The sequence below is a fragment of the Salmo salar genome, chromosome ssa13, assembly GCF_905237065.1.
Source record: "Salmo salar chromosome ssa13, Ssal_v3.1, whole genome shotgun sequence".
Taxonomy (NCBI): Eukaryota; Metazoa; Chordata; class Actinopteri; order Salmoniformes; family Salmonidae; genus Salmo; species Salmo salar.
Window position 1 is genome coordinate 83,327,139 of NC_059454.1, and position 24,376 is coordinate 83,351,514.

The 24,376-nt window shown below is 42.8% G+C and overlaps 2 protein-coding genes across 5 annotated transcripts; both read left to right on the top strand.

The window, feature by feature from the left end:
- Positions 1–2,649: 2,649 nt before the first annotated feature.
- On the top strand, positions 2,650–10,385 carry LOC123726086 (SLAIN motif-containing protein-like). 2 transcript variants are annotated; one of them, XR_006758363.1, is made up of 6 exons: positions 2,650–3,840; positions 4,209–4,348; positions 4,484–4,638; positions 6,312–6,443; positions 8,599–9,239; positions 9,563–10,385. XR_006758363.1 is itself a non-coding variant. In XM_045692273.1 (5 exons), the coding sequence occupies exons 1-5, from the start codon at positions 3,692–3,694 to the stop codon at positions 8,602–8,604; spliced, it is 582 nt and encodes a 193-aa protein (XP_045548229.1). In that variant the 5' UTR covers positions 2,650–3,691; the 3' UTR covers positions 8,605–10,385. The 2 variants fall into 2 exon arrangements, 1 of the variants encoding a protein (XP_045548229.1); XM_045692273.1 differs by having other exon boundaries at positions 8,599–10,385.
- A 406-nt stretch (positions 10,386–10,791) lies between these two features.
- LOC106567857 (zinc finger protein 711) lies at positions 10,792–21,725 on the top strand. Of its 3 annotated transcripts, none has more exons than XM_014137681.2 (8): positions 10,792–11,008; positions 17,168–17,265; positions 17,371–17,817; positions 18,687–18,845; positions 18,946–19,083; positions 19,219–19,353; positions 19,516–19,659; positions 19,762–21,725. In XM_014137681.2, the coding sequence occupies exons 2-8, from the start codon at positions 17,187–17,189 to the stop codon at positions 20,937–20,939; spliced, it is 2,280 nt and encodes a 759-aa protein (XP_013993156.1). In that variant the 5' UTR covers positions 10,792–11,008; positions 17,168–17,186; the 3' UTR covers positions 20,940–21,725. The 3 variants fall into 3 exon arrangements, with proteins under 3 accessions (XP_013993156.1, XP_013993158.1, XP_013993157.1); XM_014137682.2 differs by having other exon boundaries at positions 10,801–11,008; positions 17,171–17,265; XM_014137683.2 differs by lacking the exon at positions 18,687–18,845.
- The last annotated feature ends 2,651 nt before the right edge of the window (positions 21,726–24,376 follow it).

Consider the following 24,376-nt stretch of genomic DNA (forward strand, 5'->3'; position numbering starts at 1 on the left):
GCAATGCTACCAAATACTAATTGAGTGTATGTAAACTTCTGACCCACTGGGAATGTGATAAAAGAAATAAAAGCTGAAATAAATCATTCTCTCTACTATTATTCTGACATTTCACATTCTTAAAATAAAGTGGTTATCGTAACTGACCTAAGACAGGGAATTTTTACTAGGATTACATGTCAGGAATTGTGAAAAACTGAGTTTAAATGTATTTGGCTAAGGTGTATGTAAACTTCCATCTTCAACTGGGGTGGCAGGGTAGCCTAGTGGTTAGAGCGTTGGACTAGTAAGCGAAAGGTTGCAAGTTCGAATCCCCGAGCTGACAAGGTACAAATCTGTCGTTTTGCCCCTGAACAAGGCAGTTAACCCACTGTTCCTAGGCCGTCATTGAAAATAAGAATTTGTTCTTAACTGACTTGCCTAGTTAAATAAAGGTAAAATAAATAAAATAAACTGTATATATCTCGGCAAAAAAAGAAACTTTCCTTTTTCAGGACCCTGTCGAATTTACAAATCCAAATAACTTTACAAATCTTCATTGTAAAGGGTTTAAACACTGTGTCCCATGCTTGTTCAATGAACCATAAACAATTAATGAACATGCACCTGTGGAACGGTCGTTAAGATACTAACAGCTTACAGACGGTAGGAAATTGAGGTCACAGTTATGAAAACTGGGGACACTAAAGAGACCTTTCTACTGACTCTGAAAAACACCAAAAGAAAGATGCTCAAGGTCCCTGCTCATCTGCATGAACGTGCCTTAGGCATGCTGCAAGGAGGCATGAGGACTGCAGATGTGGCCAGGGAAATAAATTGCAATGTCCGTACTGTGAGACGCCTAAGACAGCGCTACAGGGAGACACAGCAAGAACTGGCAAATCTGGTGCAATCCATGAGGAGGAGATGCACTGCAGTACTTAATGCAGCTGGTGACCACACCAGATACTGACTGTTACTTTTGATTTTGACCCCCCCCCTCCCCTTTGTTCAGGGACACATTCAATTTCTGTTAGTCACATGTCTGTGGAACCTGATCAGTTTATGTCTCAGTTGTTGAATCTTGTTATGTTCATAGAAATATTTACACATGTTAAGTTTGCTGAAAATTAATGCAGTTGACAGTGAGAGGACGTTTCTTTTTTTGCTGAGTGTATTTATTTATATGTGTAATATATATATATACACTGCTCAAAAAAATAAAGGGAACACTTAAACAACACAATGTAACTCCAAGTCAATCACACTTCTGTGAAATCAAACTGTCCACTTAGGAAGCAACACTGATTGACAATACATTTCACATGCTGGTTCTGCAGGTGGGGACCACAGACCACTTCTCAGTTCCTATGCTTCCTGGCTGATGTTTTGGTCACTTTTGAATGCTGGCGGTGCTTTCACTCTAGTGGTAGCATGAGACGGAGTCTACAACCCACACAAGTTGCTCAGGTAGTGCTGCTCATCCAGGATGGCACATCAATGCGAGCTGTGGCAAAAAGGTTTGCTGTGTCTGTCAGCGTAGTGTCCAGAGCATGGAGGCGCTACCAGGAGACAGGCCAGTACATCAGGAGACGTGGAGGAGGCCGTAGGAGGGCAACAACCCAGCAGCAGGACCGCTACCTCCACCTTTGTGCAAGGAGGAGCAGGAGAAGCACTGCCAGAGCCCTGCAAAATGACCTCCAGCAGGCCACAAATGTGCATGTGTCTGCTCAAACGGTCAGAAACAGACTCCATGAGGGTGGTATGAGGGCCCGACGTCCACAGGTGGGGGTTGTGCTTACAGCCCAACACCGTGCAGGACGTTTGGCATTTGGCAGAGAACACCAAGATTGGCAAATTCGCCACTGGCGCCCTGTGCTCTTCACAGATGAAAGCAGGTTCACACTGAGCACGTGACAGACGTGACAGAGTCTGGAGACGCCGTGGAGAACGTTCTGCTGCCTGCAACATCCTCCCGGTTTGGCGGTGGGTCAGTCATGGTGTGGGGTGGCATTTCTTTGGGGGGCCGCACAGCCCTCCATGTGCTCGCCAGAGGTAGCCTGACTGCCATTAGGTACCGAGATGAGATCCTCAGACCCCTTGTGAGACCATATGCTGGTGCGGTTGGCCCTGGGTTCCTCCTAATGCAAGACAATGCTGGACCTCATGTGGCTGGAGTGTGTCAGCAGTTCCTGCAAGAGGAAGGCATTGATGCTATGGACTGGCCCGCCCGTTCCCCAGACCTGAATCCAATTGAGCACATCTGGGACATCATGTCTCGCTCCATCCACCAACGCCACGTTGCACCACAAACTGTCCAGGAGTTGGCGGATGCTTTAGTCCAGGTCTGGGAGGAGATCCCTCAGGAGACCATCCGCCACCTCATCAGGAGCATGCCCAGGCGTTGTAGGGAGGTCATACAGGCACGTGGAGGCCACACACAATACTGAGCCTCATTTTGACTTGTTTTAATGACATTACATCAAAGTTGTATCAGCCTGTAGTGTGGTTTTCCACTTTAATTTTGAGTGTGACTCCAAATCCAGACCTCCATGGGTTGATAAATTGGAATTCCATTGATTATTTTTGTGTGGTTTTGTTGTCAGCACATTCAACTATGTAAAGAAAAAAGTATTTAATAAGATGATTTATTTCATTCAGATCTAGGATGTGTTGTTTAAGTGTTCCCTTTATTTTTTTTGAGCAGTATATATATATATATTCACAGTTAAGTCAGAACGCTAGCTACCGTTAACTTAGCAGACTTGTAATATCAGTCTTAGGGTATGTTGTTGAGATGTAGATAAGCAAGCTATATTAATAAATGTAGATGGTTAAAACCCCTTCATATCCTTCACTTGGTCATTTAAAAATGTCTAGATGTGCTTGTTTTATTAGCGATCACGACCATCTGATCTGCTAGGCCAGAACAGTAAGGGTTCATGGCCGAGGTCGAGTATGATGAGTGACTGTGTGTGACCTGACCTATGATGGCTAGCAAGTCATTACTCATCACTTATGAATGCAGGTGTCACCAAGTCGGCTCCTCGGATTTCCTTTGGTTTTCTTCAGAGGCAGCTTGTCAGACTCTTTAATCCACATTAGAACCTGGCACTGAGCTTTAAAGCCATCCAAGCGTGCTGTTGAGTCTCTCCTGCTGCAAGTCTGGGTCAGTACACAAGAGTGTAGTGGATGTATACAGTGGCTCTACATTTCGAGAGTTGTTTTGGACGTTGATAATATTGGGTTTACTTGATGTCACTTTTAGATACATTTTACATTTGGTTTCTGAATTCAGTGTATATTTCAGCTGGAGCTTTTTATTTTTCAGTGTGGTCATCTGGTCAAATAGTGCTGTTCAATCAGTGAAAAGTAAAGAACGCTGCAGAATTGGAGAAAGGTTGAGGCCGGACACAGGGATGAGCAGGACATTACTGCACTGGAACTGGGAGAAGTGCGCAAGATACATGAATTAGTGCGGAGACTGGAAATTGAAAATGAAGCTCTAAGCGAGAGGTGAAGAAATTTCAACACCAACAACCAGGCTCTCTCTGGTGGGCTCATCAGCTGTCCCTCTTTGCTGGAGGAACGTCAAATTGTATGTGATTTGCTGGACCCTGAACCAGCGGAGGTTAAAAGCCTGACAGAGAAACTAGTGGGGCAGGATGTACACATATATGATGGCTGTTATGCACACTTGCCCCACAGTGACATGTTGGAGAAGACACACTGGCTGGGATGCATGGGGTCAGAGGAGCTGGTAGACAGGGACACAGAGAAGGGAGCAGAGCAGTCTGCGCTCAACCTGGTGGACCTCCTGGGCCTAGAGGAGGGCTGTGAGCTGGAGAATGAAGAGAGCTGGTAGGTACCTGCACTTTTTGATAAAAACTGAACTGTGTATACTGTCAGTAATAAGACTATTCTAAATCATTGCAGCAACATTTTTGTCCATGTATCCCTTTTCAAACAACCTGCTTTTTTAATACTTCAATTGCTTAGTTTTAATTCAGTGCTTAAAGAGATGCTCCAGAACTTTTGTATAATTTCAGCCAGTAGTTTTGAAAGTGGTGCTCACGAGCCAAAACAGTCCCTGTTATTTGTGTACTACATCATCCAATTGTGTACTACCTCATCCAATTCATACAATATGTAACAAATTTATTGTGTTTAAGATCCTGGACTGCATCTTTAATCAGAATCCAATAACATACTATCTCATTCGTTCTTAGGTTATATGAGTCACCCAAGAAACAGGCATCTGCTGAAAGAAGCAATAAGTCACCTATAAAGTGGTGCAGACAGGTTCTGGACAACCCCAACCCTGAAACAGAGGTGGCATGTCACACATTAATTGATATCCTGGACCAAAGTAAGTACTGCACAGTATATTACAATCTCTCATTCAAATTGACACAGACTAAAATTGGCCAATTGGTCGTGTCTATGCTTTATTATCCTGAACAGGTAGCTTCTATTAATTAAATATCCCTCTTCTTTCCCTTAGAGACAAGATGGAGGAGTATCTTTCGCAGTCGCTTCCACAGACATCCTGTAGCCTTTCCTGACACTGGCTATCTTTGCATGGGCTCACCTTCCACTCTGTACCACAGATCAACTAACAGAAGTCAACAAACCAATAAACCTAACAGCTCATGTAGGGTACGATCTGTAGAAAATAATTCCCAATTTGTAAAACTGTTCTCTACGAAGGGTGCCTGTACATGTAGTGATATACAGTACATTCGGAAAGTATTCAGACCGCTTGACTTTTTCTACATTTTGTTACGTTACAGCCTTATTCTAAAATGGATTAAAGAAAAAATGTCCTCATCAATCTACACACAATAGCGGAAACAGGTTTTTAGACATTTTTGCAAATCTATTAACAACAGAAATACCTTATTTACATAAGTATTCAGACCCTTTGCTATGAGACTAGAAATTGAGCTCAGGTGCATCCTGTTTCCATTGATCATCCTTGAGATGTTTCTACAACTTGAGACCACCTGTGGTAAATTCTATTGATTGGACACGATTTGGAAAGGCACACAACTATCTATATAAGGTCCCACAGTTGACAGTGCATGTCAGAGCAAAAATCAAGTCATGAAGTCGAAGGAATTGTCCGTAGAGCTCTGAGACAGGATTGACTCGAGGCACAGATCTGTGGAAGGGTTCCAAAAGATTTCTGCAGCATTGAAGGTCCCAAAGAACACAGGGGCCTCCATCATTCTTAAATGGAAGAAGTTTGGAACCACCAAGACTCTTCCTAGAGCTGGCCTCCCGGCCAAACTGAACAATTGGGGGAGAAGGGCCTTGGTCAGGGAGGTGACCAAGAACCCGATGGTCACTCTGACAGAGCTCCAGAGTTCCTCTGTGGAGATGGGAGAACCTTCGAGAAGGAGAACCATCTCTGCAGCACTCCACCAATTAGGCCTTTATGGTAGAGTGGCCAGACGGAAGCCATTCCTCAGTAAAAGGCACACGACAGCCCTTTGGAGTTTGCCAAAAGGCACCTAAAGGACTCTCAGACCATAAGAAACAAGATTCTCTGATCTGATGAAACCAAGATTGAACTCTTTGCCCTGAATGCCAAGAGTCACGTCTGGTGGAAACCTGGCACCATCCCTACGGTGAAGCATGGTGGTGGCAGCATCATGTTGTGGGATGTTTTTCAATGACAGGGACTGGGAGACTAGTCAGGATCGAGGGAAAGATGAACAGAGCAAAGTACAGAGAGATCCTTTATGAAAACCAGGCCCTCAGACTGGGGCAACGGTTCACCTTCCAACAGGACCCCGACCCTCAGTACACAGCCAAGACAATGCAGGAGTGGCTTTGGGACAAGTCTCTGAATGTCCTTGAGTGGCCCAGCCAGAGCCCGGACTTGAGCCTGATCTAACATCTCTGGAGAGACCTAAACAATAGCTGTGCAGCGACGCTCCCCATCCAACCTGACGGAGCTTGAGAGGATCTGCAGAGAAGAATGGGAGAAACTCCCCAAATACATGGTGTGCCCACCTTGAGGCGTCATACCCAAGAAGACTCGAGCCTGTAATCACTGCCAAAGGTGCTTCAACAAAGTACTGAGTAAAGGCTCTGAATACTTATGTAAATGTGGTATTTCAGGTTCTTTGGGGGGTATTGTGTGTAGATTGATGAGGGAAAAAACAACAATTTAATCCATTTAAGAGTATGGCTGTAACGTAACAAATAGTGGAAAAAGTCAAGAAGTCTGAATACTTTCCGAATGCAGTGTAACTCCCACCGACTACAATTTCAGATTGTCCTGGTTGTATTTACTCAGTGTCTCTAATGCTTTGGTATTTCAGATAACAATGATGCTAGTTTACCACCCTGCATGGATGAGAATGAGCCAAGTGTCTCAGATGACTCCATCACCATGGGCTACAGGCTGCAGGACCTCACTGACATCCAGGTCATGGCTCGCATGCAGGAGAAGAGTGAGTGTGGAAACCCTCTAGTTTTAATTCATACATAGGTCATTCTTGGGCTGCAGTAATATTTTTTACAAATATACTTTTTTTTACTAGAATAGATGCATTTTCTGAACACCCCACAACATTCAAGAAAAAATATTTTCCCACCTCAGGCATTAAGGCTCTTTTATTATTGTACATTTTTGTTTGACATGGACACCGTTTATCTTCAATATGGAAGTTGTCTGTATATGATTATAAAAGATAGTTGTGTCCCCCAAACCAATTCAATTATTATAAATATAAAATATATGTCAAATCTCAGAATTTTGTTGTATTAAACCCTGAAATAGACACATTATTTAAAAAAAGTTTTAAAAAATGCTTTCAGTTCAGAATTTTAACATAAATCTAATCTTCTTGGGATTGTCCTTAACATTTCAGACTGAGCTCAGAAAACATTAAATTCATATTTATTCATCTTTGCCATTTTATTTAATACATATTGTCATGTGACAGGGTTGAGACTAGGGTGACAGGGTTGAATACTGTAACGGGGTTAAAGAGACATATCGGTTTCCAGATAAACTAGTTTAGTTTACTATCAAAATCCCTCCAAGATTTACCCCAAAACATTGCATTTCATTGTATGCAACCATGTAATAAGGACATTAGATATATTTAGAATAATCTGGGTTTTATTAACCAAACTGCAGTAAATATCGAAACAAATAAAAACACATCAGGGTAATTAATGACATTCAACAGGTTTCATCATCAAACTGTAGGAACATTTTCCAAGGGCATTTAGAATTAGAATTTTTACCTTTGTTTAACTAGCCAAGTAAATTAAGAACAAATTCTTATTTACAATGACAGCCTAGGAACAGTTGGTTAACTGCCTTGTTCAGGAGCAGAACAACAGATTTATACCTTGTCAGCTCGGGGATTTGAACTAGCAACCTTTCGGTTACTTGCCCAACACTCTAACCACTAGGCTACCTGCCACCCCAGGCTGTTCTAGAATGCTAGAACAGCACTAGTGTCAGCATGACTATCCTTCTCAGGAGCACCATATTCATTCATTCATGGTTTTCTTCCTGAGAGTATCCCACACATCTCTCTCAACCTCTACGTGGCGGGATGTCACACGCTGTGAGGGTGGAATCATTTCAAGGACTTCATCAAACTGATACCAGTGGATGTCGTTTCAAGAAGGCCATAAAAATCTGTTTGGTCCTACACGATGCATACATTTCACTTGTACACCCATTTCATCCGTGCCGAGGATGATGCCTGGATAAAGGTCATCATCATATTCCACTACACACCACTGCCCAAGAAGACCTGGATTTCGTCCATGGGTTGTGGATTTTCCTCATTGGCTGACTGTTCTGGAGCAGCCAGGACCTTCTGCCTGGAACTGAAGTGCTGTGAGTTAAAGCATGTAAAGTTTAGGTCCTTTGTTGAACAAAGGCAGCTGATATCACAAGACATCAGCTCATCAGGAGCAAGGGTGATGACCTGGTGTATTCTCATGGTGGAGGGCACTGCTTTTATCGGGCTTGGCATCATCTCCATCGCACGTTCAACATCAGCACTCTTCATAAAGAACAGCTTCACTGACGTGTTTGTCTCACGGAGGGCTTTGTAAAAGCTCCTGTGCATCACTGATATCACGGCCTTTAGCCACCAACCTGTCCGCCGTTCACTTCAACGTTCCTCCCACACCATCAGGAGACCCTTTTCTATGGCTTGACTCCAAAAAGTTCCATGTACCAGCTTTGAATCCACGTTTGTGTAATTCGGTTGTGAAAAGCAGGAAGTTGCCATCTCTGACGCTCTCTCTCTCAAGGTATTGTTCCCTTTTTTCTGGGTCAGCATTTTGACGTGCTCGACACTACCTTTTGTCTTCTTAAAATATATACATGTATACACTATAATCCTTGAGTAATTTAGGATCTAGAGCGACTTAAAGGAACAACTGAAGTTAAGATCCTTGCACAACTCTCCTAACACTAGGCTACCTGCCTTAAAATATATTTTTTGTGACCCAATTCTTGTAATATAAAAAGTCAGAGGGACTAAAATATTACCTGTGCCCAAGAATGACCCACATACTATGCATAATTACTTTACTTGTGAAGAGGGTGTTTGACAGTGTTTTCCTTCTCCCAAGGTTTAAGACAGGACTATTCCTCCATCCCTGCTGCTGCCACACCATTCAGGAGTGTTGGTACAGCCATGCTGTCACCTTGTAATTATGGCTACAGTGATCTGGAGTTCGACAAGTATAGTCTGGAGAACACAGTCGCATACACAACTCCTCCCGGCCAGCTGCCCCACTACCGGCCCTCCCCATTGGGCCAGTCATCCAGATCCATAGCCCAGCCTGGTCACAGCAGCCAGCTGCCAAGGCCTCCCAGTCAGGCCACCACTCAATCTAAGCTGCTTAAACTCGCAAAGAGAATAGATAAAAAGAGCGCCTGAATAGAAAATTAAATTTGACACACAAATTCACATATTGACTTTTACTTGAAAACGAAAACAAATCGACACTACCAGTTTAACATGATCTGCTATGTGTGTTTGACCGATTTGTATATGTGAAATGGGAGTTGACCCAGATGTAGGTTGTTGTTGTTGTAGAGGAGCTGAAAAGCTGCATGCAAAACATGGATTTACCACCTCCTCGCACCAGCCTCCACTCCCTCCAAGCAGTCAGGAACAGCCGCATCCTGGAGGCTAACGGCCAGCTCCCCACAAACCAGCCCACCTCCCGCCTGACCCCTATCGCAGGTTCAACCAGATCTCCACCTGGTGGGTTAGTATTTTAGTAGGGAGAGCATATACTAAACCATAATGTCTATACACACCATCATGTACATACATATTTCGGACTATGACATTGTTTATTCTGATATTTTTTGGATATTGTTAAGTATTACTGCACTGTTGGAGCTAGAAACTGAAGAATTTCACTGCACCTGCGATAACATCTGCAAAATATGTGTACACGACCAATAAAATTTGATTGCATCTCAGCAAGCGTATAGAAATCCATAGGAATTGAATTTTGTACTTGCTTTTATTTCATACACATGTTTAGGCCATAATTCCAAACTTATGATTACCTCCTACAGTAGGTGCGTCTTCAGTCAAGCTTGGGAGTGGTGGCCGATCTTCATTTGTCCCTACCAAAACCCTGAGCTCCAGTGACCCTGCAACTGGAGCAGTACGCCAGTCCCTGAGAGAATGATTTCAGGCCTCTTCCATCAGAGGGCTGCAGAGACCCCAGTCCCTTAGCCCCGCTGGTTTGAGGAACCCCTGTCCCAGTAAGGACCTCTCAGTTGGAGAGTACCTGTCAAGTCATGGTCGTGTCTATGCCTCCCCTGAGAGATCCACTACCCTGGCTTGGGACAGAATGGGGCAGCCTGCCAATGCACGTAGGCAAAACGGTGTACTCAACATTCCTTAGTAATCTGTAACAAACTCTCACTCAAAATAATTTCACTTAATGTATTAAAGTACATTAAACAGTAGGTTTGATTTCTGTGCATTTCAATTGAGTTGTCATTTTCTTCTGCCAATCATACAGTACTGATTTATTTAGTATGGCTTCACAATCTCTTCCACTGGAACTGGACACATCCCTCCTTTCGCAGTTATAAATGCAAGGTGCTGCACAATGCTACATTCCAAACGACCTCCAACAAATCAATCTTAATTTGATTCAAATGTTTTGATTTGACACACAAATCCACATACTTAGAACTGATACAGTATATCATTATTAACATAAAGTATCACACAGGTCTCGGTCATAAAACACCATCCTTTTCTTCATACTACTTTTACACTGGTTTACATGTAAATGTCTTCCTCAATCACTCCAGTACCCCTGCACATTGAAATAATGGTACTGGCACTGCACTGACCTGTATATAAAACCTGTATATAACTGCATTCTCGTGTTTCATTTTTTTCTTCTCTCCATTTCACTTGTTTTATTTCTTAACTATTTTACTATATCTATTGTGCATTATTGGAAAAGAGCTCACAAGTTAAGCACTGTACTGTTTACACCTACTATATTCTGTGCATGTGACAAAAATTGTAACAATTTATACCACAACATGTTTCAGTTGAAAAGTCAGAATTTAACACTGAGGACAGTTACAATATTGGGCAGAGCTCTAACTTCAGATATTCTTGGCAATTTGTTGCAAAGTGAGTGAGCAGTTGTGGTATACACTGCACTTCCACCTATACTTAGTACATACAGACATATGTTTAAGATTTCTAAACTTTACAATAGTTACATGACGTATGTCTAGTTGTAGAGACAGGGACCAGCAGTTTTGGAATAAAATATTGAAGACTGAGCGCAGTCTACTCCCCCACCCTTCCGAGCTATCAGGGAGCTACGTGATTGGTCCAGGCCTGAAAACAGCCTTAAGGATCTAGAATGTTGTACAGGCCTCTCATTTGCACCATGAGAAATATAACCTAATTTAATAAGAAGACTGCGGAAAGACTGTTCGAACCCGAAAAGTGTAATTTAAAAAAGACACCAGTGACTTGGTTTGGTAAGTATGTATTACGTTTAATGCAATATGACAACGGGGCCTTGTCACGAAGGCCTACGGGCCTCCACCCCAGTCGAAAAAAACAACAATGGTGGCTAGCTAGCCAAGCTAATTAACGGCATAGCTAGCTCGGAAATATATCGTGGTTTTTGCAAGCCGATGTTCATTTGTGTTTTCTTTCAGTGCACACTTTCTAAAGTATATACACAGTTGTGGGTTTACTGCGTTTATTTTACAAATAATATTGATTACAATTGTTGGGAATGCTATTGCTAACTAGTTAGCTCGCTAATTTAGCACAGGACAGAAAACATTTGCAGAGCGTCAGTATTGCAAACTTGTTGGATCCCTGAAAAAAATCGTAGATTCGATGTATGCTTAAATATCATTTAGCATGTTATTCATGCGTATTCATTATTTTTGCTACATTCACCTGCGCGCTCGAGCTATACGTCATTGTTGGCTGGGTTATGTGCCCACAATGTAAACAGAAGCCGCCATATTTATTGCGTCTGGGCGCTCTCTCTGCTGTCTGTCAGTGGGTTGTAACTAGATGGAGTACAGCTACGACCGGAAGGGACTTTTCCTAGCAGGTTAGGAGAGCATTGTAGCTAACCCTTTTCCTAACATTAACCTAATTCTCCTAACCTGACACGTTCATTATTCTAACCTGCTACGAAGAAGTCACTTCCAGTCGTAGCTATATAACACCTAGTCAAAATTAACTTAAGCAGCAGGTTATGAAAATTAACGTAGAGGTTAGTAGAATTAGGTTAAGAAAAATAGTTATGGTCGCGTGGAAATTCTTACACAGTGACACTTGAATGATTTAGCATAATTAATTGATCATTACCGTTTCATTCATGTGACTGACTAATACTGGTTCATAACATGTGACAGAGCATTACCTCACAAGGCTTCTTCTCTCTAAGCTGAGACCTGGAAATTGAGATCTCTTTCTCAAAACAATGTCTGGGTGTACTGCCAAATTGCAGATACTGATAGGTGAGGATTCGTTAACACCAAAATTGGTTATTAGAACAACACATGAATAGACCACAGGTATTAATTATCAGAAAAGCACAAACATTCAAATTCCCATTATAAGGGTTAGCTAAAATGTTCTCCTAACCTGCTTCGAAATGTTAACTTCCGTTCGTAGCTGTACTCCAAGTAGTACCTACCCAGTCAGTGGGCTACTGCAAGACTGTGTCAAAGCACTGTAACTACAGTGGTTACAAAGTGGCATTGATTCATAACTGTCACCCACAACAAAGTTCAAATTCTGGTACGTTATCAAATCCTGGAAATCCTGGAAGCATGTTTTTTTTTTCTTCATGTGAACTCCAGTAATATCACAACTCAACCTATCCAAACGTTGTGCATCACCTGTGAGAATGTATGAATATAAACATGATTTTGTAGATTTTTGCTTCCCATTAAATGTATCAATGCATCATCAACCATATTACTTCTGCATTGATCGGATAGTTGACCCTTTCTCCTTATAATATAAATCAAATCAAATGTATTTATATAGCCCTTCGTACATCAGCTGATATCTCAAAGTGCTGTACAGAAACCCAGCCTAAAACCCCAAACAGCAAGCAATGCATGTGAAAGAAGCACGGTGGCTAGGAAAAACTCCCTAGGAAAAACTCCCTAGAAAGGCCAAAACCTAGAGAGGAACCAGGCTATGAGGGGTGGCCAGTCCTCTTCTGGCTGTGCCGGGTGGATATTATAACAGAACATGGTCAAGATGTTAAAATGTTCATAAATGACCAGCATGGTCAAATAATAATAATCATAGTAGTTGTCGAGGGTGCAACAAGTCAGCAACTCAAGAGTAAGTGTCAGTTGGCTTTTTCATAGCCGATCTTTGAGAGTATCTCTACCGCTCCTGCTGTCTCTAGAGAGTTGAAAACAGCAGGTCGGGAACAGGTAGCACGTCCGGTGAACAGGTCAGGGTTCCATAGCCGCAGGCAGAACAGTTGAAACTGGAGCAGCAGCACGGCCAGGTGGACTGGGGACAGCAAGGGGTCATCATGCCAGGTAGTCCTGAGGCATGGTCCTAGGGCTCAGGTCCTCCAAGAGAAAGAAAGAAAGAGAGAATTAGAGAGAGCATATTTAAATTCACACAGGACACCGGATAAGACAAGAGAAATACTCCAGATGTAACAGACTGACCCTAGCCCCCCCGACACATAAACTACTGCAGCATAAATACTGGAGGCTGAGACAGGAGGGATCAGAAGACACTGTGGCCCCATCCGATGATACCCCCGGACAGGGCCAAACCGGCAGGATATAACCCCACCCACTTTGCCAAAGCACAGCCCCCACACCACTAGAGGGATGTCTCCAACCACCAACTTACCGTCCTAAGACAAGGCCGAGTATAGCCCACAAAGATCTCCGCCACGGCACAACCCAATGGGGGGGGCGCCAACCCAGACAGGAAGACCACGTCAGTGACTCAACCCACTCAAGTGACGCACCCCTCTCATGGACGGCATGGAAGAACACCAGTAAGCCAGTGACTCAGCCCCTGTAAAAGGGTTAGAGGCAGAGAATCCCAGTGGAAAGAGGGGAACCAGCAAGGCAGAGACAGCAAGGGCGGTTCGTTGCTCCAGCCTTTCCGTTCACCTTCACACTCCTGGGCCAGACTATACTTAATCATAGAAGAGATAAGTCTTCAGTAAAGACTTAAAGGTTGAGACTGAGTGCGTCTCACATGGGTAGGCAGACCATTCCATACAAATTGAGCTCTATAGGAGAAAGCCCTACCTCCAGCCGTTTGCTTAGAAATTCTAGGGACAATTAGGAGGCCTGCGTCTTGTGACCATAGCGTACGTGTAGGTATGTACGGCAGGACCAAATCGGAAAGATGGGTAGGAGCAAGCCCATGTAATGCTTTGTAGGTTAGCAGTAAAACCTTGAAATCAGCCCTTGCCTTAACAGGAAGTTAGTGTAGGGAGGCTAGCACTGGAGTAATATGATCAAATGTTTTGGTTCTAGTCAGGATTCTAGCAGCCGTATTTAGCACTAACTGAAGTTTGTTTAGTGCTTTATCCGGATAGCCGGAAAGTAGAGCATTGCAGTAGTCCAGCCTAGAAGTAACAAAAGCATGGATTAATTTTTCTGCATCATTTATGGACAGAAAGTTTCAGATTTTTGCAATGTTACGTAGATGGAAAAAAGCTGTCCTTGAAACAGTCTTGGTATGTTCTTCAAAAGAGAGATCAGGGTCCAGAGTAACGCCGAGGTCCTTCACAGTTTTATTTGAGACGACTGTACAACCATCCAGATTAATTGTCAGATTCAACAGAAGATCTCTTTGTTTCTTGGGACCTAGAACAAGCATCTCTGTTTTGTCCGAGTTTAAAAGTAGAAAGTTTGCAGCCATCCACTTCTTTATGTCTGAAACACAGGCTTCTAGCGAGGGCAATTTTGGGGCTTCACCATGTTTCATTGAAATGTACAGCTGTGTGTCGTCCGCATAGCAGTGAAATTTAACATTATGCTTTCGAATGACATCCCCAAGAGGTAAAATATATAGTGAAAACAATAGTGGTCCTAAAACGGAACCTTGAGGAACACCGAAATTTACAATTGATTTGTCAGAGGACAAACCATTCACAGAGACAAACTGATATCTTTCCGACAGATAAGATCTAAACCAGGCCAGAACTTGTCCATGTAGACCAATTTGGGTTTCCAATCTCTCCAAAAGAATGTGGTGATCGATGGTATCAAAAGCAGCACTAAGATCTAGGAGCACGAGGACAGATGCAGAGCCTCGGTCTGACGTCATTAAAAGGTCATTTACCACCTTCACAAGTGCAGTCTCAGTGCTATGATGGGGTCTAAAACCTGACTGAAGCGTTTCGTATACATTGTTTGTCTTCAGGAAGGCAGTGAGTTGCTGCGCAACAGCTTTTTCTAAACTTTTTGAGAGGAATGGAAGATTCGATATAGGCCAATAGTTTTTTATAATTTCTGGGTCAAGATTCGGCTTTTTCAAGAGAGGCTTTATTACTGCCACTTTTAGTGAGCTTGGTACACATCCGGTGGATAGAGAGCCGTTTATTATGTTCAACATAGGAGGGCCAAGCACAGGAAGCAGCTCTTTCAGTAGTTTAGTTGGAATAGGGTCCAGTATGCAGCTTGAGGGTTTAGAGGCCATGATTATTTTCATCATTGTGTCAAGAGATATAGTACTAAAACACTTTAGTATCTCCCTTGATCCTAGGTCCTGGCAGAGTTGTGCAGACTCAGGACAATGGAGCTTTGGAGGAATACGCAGATTTAAAGAGGAGTCCGTAATTTGCTTTCTAATGATCATGATCTTTTCCTCAAAGAAGTTCATAAATTTATTACTGCTGAAGTGAAAGCCATCCTCCATTTGCGAATGCTGCTTTTTAGTTAGCTTTGCGACAGTATCAAAAATAAATTTAGGATTGTTCTTATTTTCCTCAATTAAGTTGGAAAAATAGGATGATCGAGCAGCAGTGAGGGCTCTTCGGTACTGTCTTTCCAAGCTAGTCGGAAGACTTCCAGTTTGGTGTGGCGCCATTTCCGTTCCAATTTTCTGGAAGTTTGCTTCAGAGCTCGTGTATTTTCTGTATACCAGGGAGCTCGTTTCTTATGACAGATTTTTTTAGTTTTTAGGGGTGCAACTGCATCTAGGGTATTGCGCAAGGTTAAATTGAGTTCCTCGGTTAGGTGGTTAACTGATTTTTGTCCTCTGACATCCTTGGGTAGGCAGAGGGAGTCTGGAAGGGCATCAAGGAATCTTTGGGTTGTCTGAGAATTTCTAGCACGACTTTTAATGCTCCTTGGTTGGGGTCTGAGCAGATTATTTGTTGTAATTGCAAACGCAATAAAATGGTGGTCCGATAATCCAGGATTATGAGGAAAAACATTAAGATCCACAACATTTATTCCATGGGACAAAACTAGGTCCAGAGTATGACTGTGGCAGTGAGTAGGTCCAGAGACATGTTGGACAAAACCCACTGAGTCGATGATGGCTCCGAAAGCCTTTTGGAGTGGGTCTGTGGACTTTTCCATGTGAATGTTAAAGTCTCCAAAAATGTGAATATTATCTGCTATGACTACAAGATCCGATAGGAATTCAGGGAACTCAGTGAGGAACACTGCATATGGCCCAGGAGGCCTGTAAACAGTAGCTATGAAAAGTGATTGGGTAGACTAGAAGCTCAAAAGCCGAAAACGTCATTCTTTTTTTTTTTTGTAAATTGAAATTTGCTATCGTAAATGTTAGCAACACCTCCGCCTTTGCCGGATGCATGGGGGGTATGGTCACTAGTGTAACCAGGGGGTGAGGCCTCATTTAACACAGTAAATTCATCAGGCTTAAGCCATGTTTCTTCAGTCAGGCCAATCACATCAAGATTATGATCAGTGATTAGTTCATTGACTATAACTGCCTTTGAAGTGAGGGATCTAACATTAAGTAACCCAATTTTGAGATGTGAGGTATCACAATCTCTTTCAATAATGGCAGGAATGGAGGAGGTCTTTATAGTAGTGTGATTGCTAAAGCGAACACCGCCATCTTTAATTTTGCCCAACCTAGATCGAGGCACAGACACGGTCTCAATGGGGAAAGCTGAGCTGACTACACTGACTGTGCTAGTGGCAGACTCCACTAAACTAGCAGGCTGGCTAACAGTAACAATAATATAAGATATTATAAAGGCCCATCCAATCTTATAAAAAGTAATCAAGCATTATAGCTGTCTGCTTTATTTCCACACAAAAATATATTTTTCAGGATAGATAATATAATGGAAACTGATTTATCGGCTATGTGTTTTCCTTTTCTCTATTTCAAGTGTCTTCTCCCTTGCTGATGAAAACAACAAAAAAGCATAACACTTCACTGATGGTTTGAGAGCTCAGCATCAATTATGAATGCTGAAATGCAATGTGTTTTTAATCTTAATCTTAACATTTAGTAATTTTGTCAATGTTTATTCAGCATTGATTACAGCATTGATGAAGATCAGTCTGTTGATTATTTAATTGAATCAAGTGTGTTGACACATTTGTATTGATTTATGCATTGACAGAGGTCCTGATTGATCAGATAAAATGAGGTCAACTTAATCCTCTCCTCTTTTGTGTTTGTAGCAGACAGGATACAAATAGAATGGACCGTGGTGGAGGGGTCCTGAACTTTCAGATGCAGAACTCAAAGATGCAACACACAATGATAATGCAGGATTTTGGTATGTCATCTTTATCAATACTCCATGGCCTTTTGTTTATTTGACTGTGTCTGTGTATGTTCGAACTGATAAGATGAGTCTAACAGTTCCTCCTGACTTCCCCAGTGGCAGGTATGGGTGGCATGGCTCACATCGACGGTGACCACATTGTGGTGTCTGTGCCAGAGGCGGTGCTGGTGTCAGATGTGGTGACTGATGAGGAGGGCATCACATTTGAGCATGACCTGGGCTCAGAGGTTGTAGAGGGGCCAGACATCTGCTGCAGTGACGACCCTGACGGCATGATCATGACTGAGTCAGTCCTGGGGGCCGAGGTGGCCATCGATGAGGTGCTGGACTCAGACCACCATCAACATGTGCTGACAGCAGAGCTCATAGAGGAATCTGACAGTGTTCCTGACCGGGTGTTTGAGATGGTCACGGAGGAGATCATGGTCTCTAACTGCAACTCAGAGACATATGTGGAGGAGATGGAAGACTCTGCAGTCACCATCGAGGAGCAGGACGATGAGGATGGGGGGAATGTCTCTGAGGACTACCTGGTGATCTCCTGTAAGTCGCATACATCTTCTGTTCTTAGAACTACTAGCATTTGATGTTGTATTCGGCCCATGTGACAAATCCAATTTAATTTGATTTGCTCCAACACTCACAGAATAATTGCCTCTAATAGGATGAATCAGAGAATGTGCACACCCTACATATTTATTTGGACAGTGAAGCTTAAACGGTTAATTTAGCTCTATACTCCAGCATTTTGGATTTGATATCAAATGTTTTATGACGCGAAAGAACAGAATGTCACCTTTTATTTGAAGGTATCTATTTTACCGTTTACAAATGAAAGCACTTTAGGTATCTAGTCCATTTGAAGGTGTGCTAAGTATTTGGACAAATTCACTTATAGTGTATTAAATTTAGTCTAAAGTTTAGTATTTGGTCCCATATTCCTAGCACGCAATGACTACATCAAGCTCATGACTCTACAAACTTGTTGGATGCATTTGCAGTTTGCATTATTTACCATACATTTCTATTGGGCACAACATAATCTGAAACACAACCAAAACAAACTGCAAATGCATCCAACAAGCTTGATGTACTCATTGTGTGCTAGGAATATGGGACCAAATACTAAACTTAAGACTAACTTGAATACATGATAAGTGAATTTGCCCAAATACTTAAGACACCTTCAAATGGGGTGACTAGATACATAAAGTGCATTCATTTGTAAACGGTAAAACAGATATGTATGAAAATACCTTCAAATAGAAGGTGACATTCTGTACTGTCGCCGCATATGAAACATTTGATCTCAAATCCAAAATGCTAGATTATAGAGCCAAATTAAAAGTTTTTAGCTTCACTGTCCAAATAAATACGTAGGGGAGTGAACAATAATTGTGCTGTTTGTGCAGTGGATGATGTTGAGGAGAAGTTGGACATGGAGGACACACCCCTGAAGATGGGTTCTGAGGTGATGCCTGAGGAGGATGGCTCCAAAGAGGGCGACTATGACTCTGAGTGCATCAAAGTCTACATCTTCAAGGCAGAGGCTGATGATGATGTTGACATAGGCGAGGACTGCTATTATTTGGCTTTCTGAAAGTTACGACTTATTTGAAAGGCACACCTCTGTTTAGTTTTCCTGACTTCAGACGTTTACTGTGAGTGCAGGTGGCACAGAGATTGTAGCTGAGAGTGACTTCCACAACGGTCACGCAGTGCTGGAGACTGGGGGCATTGGCAAGCTGTCTCGAGAGAAGATGGTCTACATGGCAGTGAAAGACCCTTCCCAGGAGGATTCAGAGATCAGTGAGTCCCCTGAATTACCAGCACTTCCTCCAATCCCTTATACACATCAGATCATATGTCTGTCTTATTCTTTTTGTCCCAATAAGTGGTTGTAGTATTAAATATAGTGACTACGTTTTGCTTGTCTCTGAGCAGACTGTGCTGAGATGGCAAATGAGGTGTACATGGAGGTGATAGTGGGAGAGGAGGATGCCCCTGCCATTCAGGACTCACTGGAAGACTCCAGCCACAATAAGAACTTTGGCACCATAGCCTGGGCTGCAGCTTATGGTAAAGCTGACTCCTTTCCTTCATAGACATACACATACTGTATGCAGTAAGATAGAATTCTACATTTAGCCTTACATTTGGATTTTGTTCACATCATGATTTTTGAGTGTGTTGAATTGGTGGATGTTGTATATGACATAGGCTCAAAATAATTTTCTCTAGGTAACAGTCTGGACTCCAGGCTGGAGAACAAGAACAACACAGGTACACAATACCTGAAGATCAGCGACAGCCTGAGTACAAGTAGAGCTCTCAAACAGAATATCAAGAAAAAGAAGAAGGGAGAGACACGTCAGTGTCAGACAGGTATGGGGTTCTATGTTCATTAAACCATACAATTTTATAATATTAGTTTTTAGCTGTAGTCCTAACACAGCCTGGTCTTTTTTCTTCCACTCTTCTCCCCAGCCGTGATCATTGGTCCAGATGGCCAACCTCTGACTGTGTACCCCTGTCACATCTGCGGGAAAAAGTTCAGATCACGAGGCTTCCTGAAGATCCACATGAAGAACCACCCGGACCACATGTTCAAGAAGAAGTACCAGTGCACAGACTGTGACTTTACCACCAACAAGAAGGTCAACTTCCACAACCACCTGGAGGGCCACAAGCTCATAGTGAAGAGTGACAGGGTACCAGAGTTCACTGAGTTCACGCGGCGTTACTGTGTGGAGAGCCCCCTCAGCTCCAACAAGCTTATCCTGCGTGACCAGGAACCCAAGCTGCACCACTGTAAGTACTGTGACTATGAGACAGCCGAGCAGGGTCTGCTCAACCGCCACCTGCTGGCCGTGCACAGCAAGAGCTTTGCCCACGTATGTGTGGAGTGTGCAAAGGGTTTCCGCCACCCCTCAGAGCTCAAGAAGCACATGAGGACCCACACAGGTGAGAAGCCTTACCACTGCCAGCACTGTGAGTTCCGCTGTGCCGACCAGTCCAACCTGAAGACCCACATAAAGAGTAAGCACGGCGCTGAGCTGCCCTTCAAGTGTGGACACTGCCCCCAGGCCTTCCCTGACGAGCGGGAGCTGCAGAGGCACATGGAGATCTTCCAGGGCCACAAGACGCACCAGTGTCCGCACTGCGAGCACAAGAGCACCAACTCCAGTGACCTGAAGCGCCACATTATCTCTGTGCACACCAAAGACTTCCCTCACAAGTGTGATGTGTGTGAGAAGGGATTCCACCGGCCCTCGGAGCTCAAAAAACATGCAGAGACTCACAAAGGTGCCAGGCTGCACCAGTGCCGCCACTGTGACTTCAAGACGCCGGACCCGTTCATACTCAGCCGCCACATCCTGTCCGTCCACACCAAAGACTTGCCATTCAAGTGCAAGCGCTGTCGACGGGGCTTCAGGCATCAGCTGGAACTGAAGAAGCACATGAAGACCCACAGTGGACGGAAAGTGTACCAGTGCCAGTACTGTGAGTACAGCTCCTCTGACGCTTCCGGTTTCAAACGGCACGTCATATCCATCCACACCAAGGACTATCCCCACTGTTGTGACTACTGCACTAAAGGCTTCCGTAGGCCCTCTGAAAAGAGCCAGCACATTGCGCGGCATCACAAGGACGTTTTAATGTAGAGTTCTACTTCACACACCCTTTCACATATTCAGAACAATCCTATTCTCACTCACTATAGAGCAGGGAAATACAATGGTTTCAATGTGGTAAAGGATGACAATTGTCACATTTTCTTACAACTTTATTAGTTATTTAATAACCTTGTCCTCACATCACCATTAGTACTCAAACCTAGGGTGCTATTCAAACAAACCTCAAGTCAGGCAAGTCCTGAATCAGAACATTGCTGAAAGCACTTTTTTTTTCAGTAGTATGCTTGTGCATGCCTGGATTGTTTGAATAGCACAACACTTGTTATATGCAGTATCAGTGCTAAGATAATTTGATTTGAACTAATGCCATGTTTGATTGACAGCTGACTATTCTCATTTTGACCTTGGGATAACTGTTCTCTGACAAGTCATTGTTTGGTTTTTAGTACTGTTTCTGCTAGCAGTAAATTGTGAAAATAATGCATTTTAAAGACCCAGTTATAATTGCAAATGTAAACAGTCATCTGAGTCAGTTTTCTCTGTATTCAAAGGGATGGAAAGGGGATGTGGACGACTCGGCTTTGTACTCGTATGTGTCCATTATGCATTGAAATAATCGTTTGTCAGACAATCAGGGGTTTTCATTTTTTTCACGTGTGCGCTAGTAAAATCATCTTGCTCAGAGCCAACAACATCATGTTCACTATCAGGAATGTCTCTCATGCATCAGACAAAATCAGTGTTATCTATTCTCATGTCTCAACTGAAATGTTAGGAGCTCCTTTAGTAAATAAAGACATCTGATAAATTGTTCACCTCAACCTATTACTTTCATTCACTCTTCATATTAACTTTTTGCCATCATTCATTCAGTAACAAATAATGTAGCAACAGGTGGATTTGTGTTAGGATGACACTGCTTGCATCTTACATGGGCACCTACTGACATCAAGTCATCCCATGATTGACCTAGAGAGGTGAAATCAAGATTGTATTTTGTTTATTGATTTAGAATGATGAACATCTGATTTGGGGAAATGTACTTTTGAAATAATATGTTTGAGGGGTATAGATTAACCCCCCCCCCCCCCATGACAAAAATGATCAGTTTCTCTGATTTTACTATTTATAGGTATGTGTTTGGGTAAAATGAATATTTTTGTTTTATTCTATAAACTACTACTCATTTCTCCCAAATTAAAATTTTATCATTTCTAGCATTTATTTGCAGAAAATGACAACTGATCCTCCACCAAATTTCAGTGGGTGCGAGACCTGGAGAGGCCTACAAGCCACAGTGTCTCTCACCCACTGTGAAATTTGGTGGAGGATCGGTGATGATCTGGGGGTGCTTCAGCAAGGCTGGAATCGGGCAGATTTGTCTTTGTGAAGGATGCATAAATCAAGCCACTTACAAGGTTGTCCTGGAAGAAAACTTGCTTCCTTCTGCTCTAACAATGTTTGCCAACTCTGAGGATTGGTTTTTCCAGCAGGACAATGCTCCATGCCACACAGCCAGGTTAATCAAGGTGTGGATGGAGGTCCACCAGATCAAGACCCTGTCATGGCCAGCCCACTCTCCAGACCTGAACCCCATTAAAAACCTCTGGAATGTGATCAAGAGGAAGATGGATGGTCACAAGCCATCAAACAAAGCTGAGCTGCTTGAATTTTGATGCACCAGGAGTGCATCAATGATGTCGCTCTCGCTGCTGGTGATTCTCTGATCCACCTCTACGCAGACGACACCATTCTGTATACTTCTAGCCCTTCTTTGGACACTGTGTTAACTAACCTCCAGACGAGCTTCAATGCCATACAACTCTACTTCCGTGGCCTCCAACTGCTCTTAAATGCAAGTAAAACTAAACGCATGCTCTTCAACCGATCACTGCCCGCACCTGCCCGCCTGTCCAGCATCACTACTCTGGACGGTTCTGACTTAGAATATGTGGACAACTACAAATGCCTAGGTGTCTGGCTAGACTGTAAACTCTCCTTCCAGACTCACATTAAGCATCTCCAATCCAAAATTAAATCTAGAATCGGCTTCCTAGTTCGCAATAAAGCATCCTTCACTCATGCTGCCAAACATACCCTCGTAAAACTGACCATCCTACCGATCCTCGACTTCGGCGATGTCATCTATAAAATAGCATCCATCACTCTACTCAACAAATTGGATGCAGTCTATCACAGTGCCATCCGTTTTGTCACCAAAGCCCCATATATCACCCACCACTGCGACCTGTACGCTCTCGTTGGCTGGCCATCGCTTCATACTCGTCGCCAAACCCACTGGCTCCAGGTCATCTACAAGTTTCTTCTAGGTAAAGCCCCGCCTTATCTCAGCTCACTGGTCACCATAGCAGCACCCACCCATAGCACGCGCTGCAGCAGGTATATCTCATTGGTCACCCCCAAAGCCAATTCCTCCTTGGCCGCCTTTCCTTACAGTTCTCTGTTGCCAATGACTGGAATGAACTGCAAAAATCACTGAAGCTGGAGACCCATATCTCCCTCACTAGCTTTAAGCACCAGCTGTCAGAGCAGCTCACAGATCACTGCACCTGTACATAGCCCATCTGTATACAGCCCATCTATCTACCTCATCCCCATACTGTATTTATTTATTTATCTTGCTCCTTTGCACCCCAGTATCTCTACTTGCACATTCATCTTCTGCATATCTACCATTCCAGTGTCTAATTGCTATATTGTAATTACTTCGCCACCATGGCCTATTTATTGCCTTACCTCCCTTATCTTACCTCATTTGCACTCACTGTATATAGATTTTTCTTTTTTCTACTGTATTGTTGACTGTATGTTTGTTTATTCCATGTATAACTCTGTGTTGTTGTATGTGTTGAACTGCTGTGCTTTATCTTGGCCAGGTCGCAGTTGTAAATGAGAACTTGTTCTCAACTAGCCTACCTGGTTAAAAAAAGGTGAAATAAAAAAATAAAGTCACTAAACATCAATGTGAAAGACTGGTGGAGAGCATGCCAAGACGCATGAAAGCTGTCATTGAAAATCAGGGTCATTCCACCAAATATTGATTTCTGAACTCTTCCTAAGTTAAAACATTAGTATTGTGTTGTTTAAAAATGAATATGAACTTATTTTCTTTGCATTACTTGAGGTCTGACAACACTAGAAGAGCCTAGAAGAGACAACACTGCATTTTTTGTTATTCTTACCAGTTGTCATTTTCTGCAAATAAATGCTCTAAATGACAATATTTTTATTTGGATTTTGGGAGAAATGTCAGTAGTTTGTAGAATAAAACAAAAATATTAATTTTACCCAAAAACATACCTATAAATAGTAAAACCAGAGAAACTGATAATTTTGCAGTGGTGTCTTAATGTTTGCAGTGGTACAGTACCAGTGAAAAGTTTGGGCACACCTACTCATTCAAGGGTTTTTCTTTATTTTTACTAGAATAATAGTGAAGACAT

Coding starts and splice junctions, on each gene's coding strand:
- LOC123726086 (XM_045692273.1), top strand. CDS start 3,692: ATGTTGGAGAAGACACACTGGCTGGGATGCATGGGGTCAGAGGAGCTG. Junction 4,349..4,483: donor AATTGATATCCTGGACCAAA/GTAAGTACTGCA, acceptor TCTTTCCCTTAG/AGACAAGATGGAGGAGTATC. Junction 4,639..6,311: donor AACCTAACAGCTCATGTAGG/GTACGATCTGTA, acceptor TTGGTATTTCAG/ATAACAATGATGCTAGTTTA.
- LOC106567857 (XM_014137681.2), top strand. CDS start 17,187: ATGGACCGTGGTGGAGGGGTCCTGAACTTTCAGATGCAGAACTCAAAG. Junction 17,266..17,370: donor AATGATAATGCAGGATTTTG/GTATGTCATCTT, acceptor TGACTTCCCCAG/TGGCAGGTATGGGTGGCATG. Junction 19,660..19,761: donor GACACGTCAGTGTCAGACAG/GTATGGGGTTCT, acceptor TCTTCTCCCCAG/CCGTGATCATTGGTCCAGAT.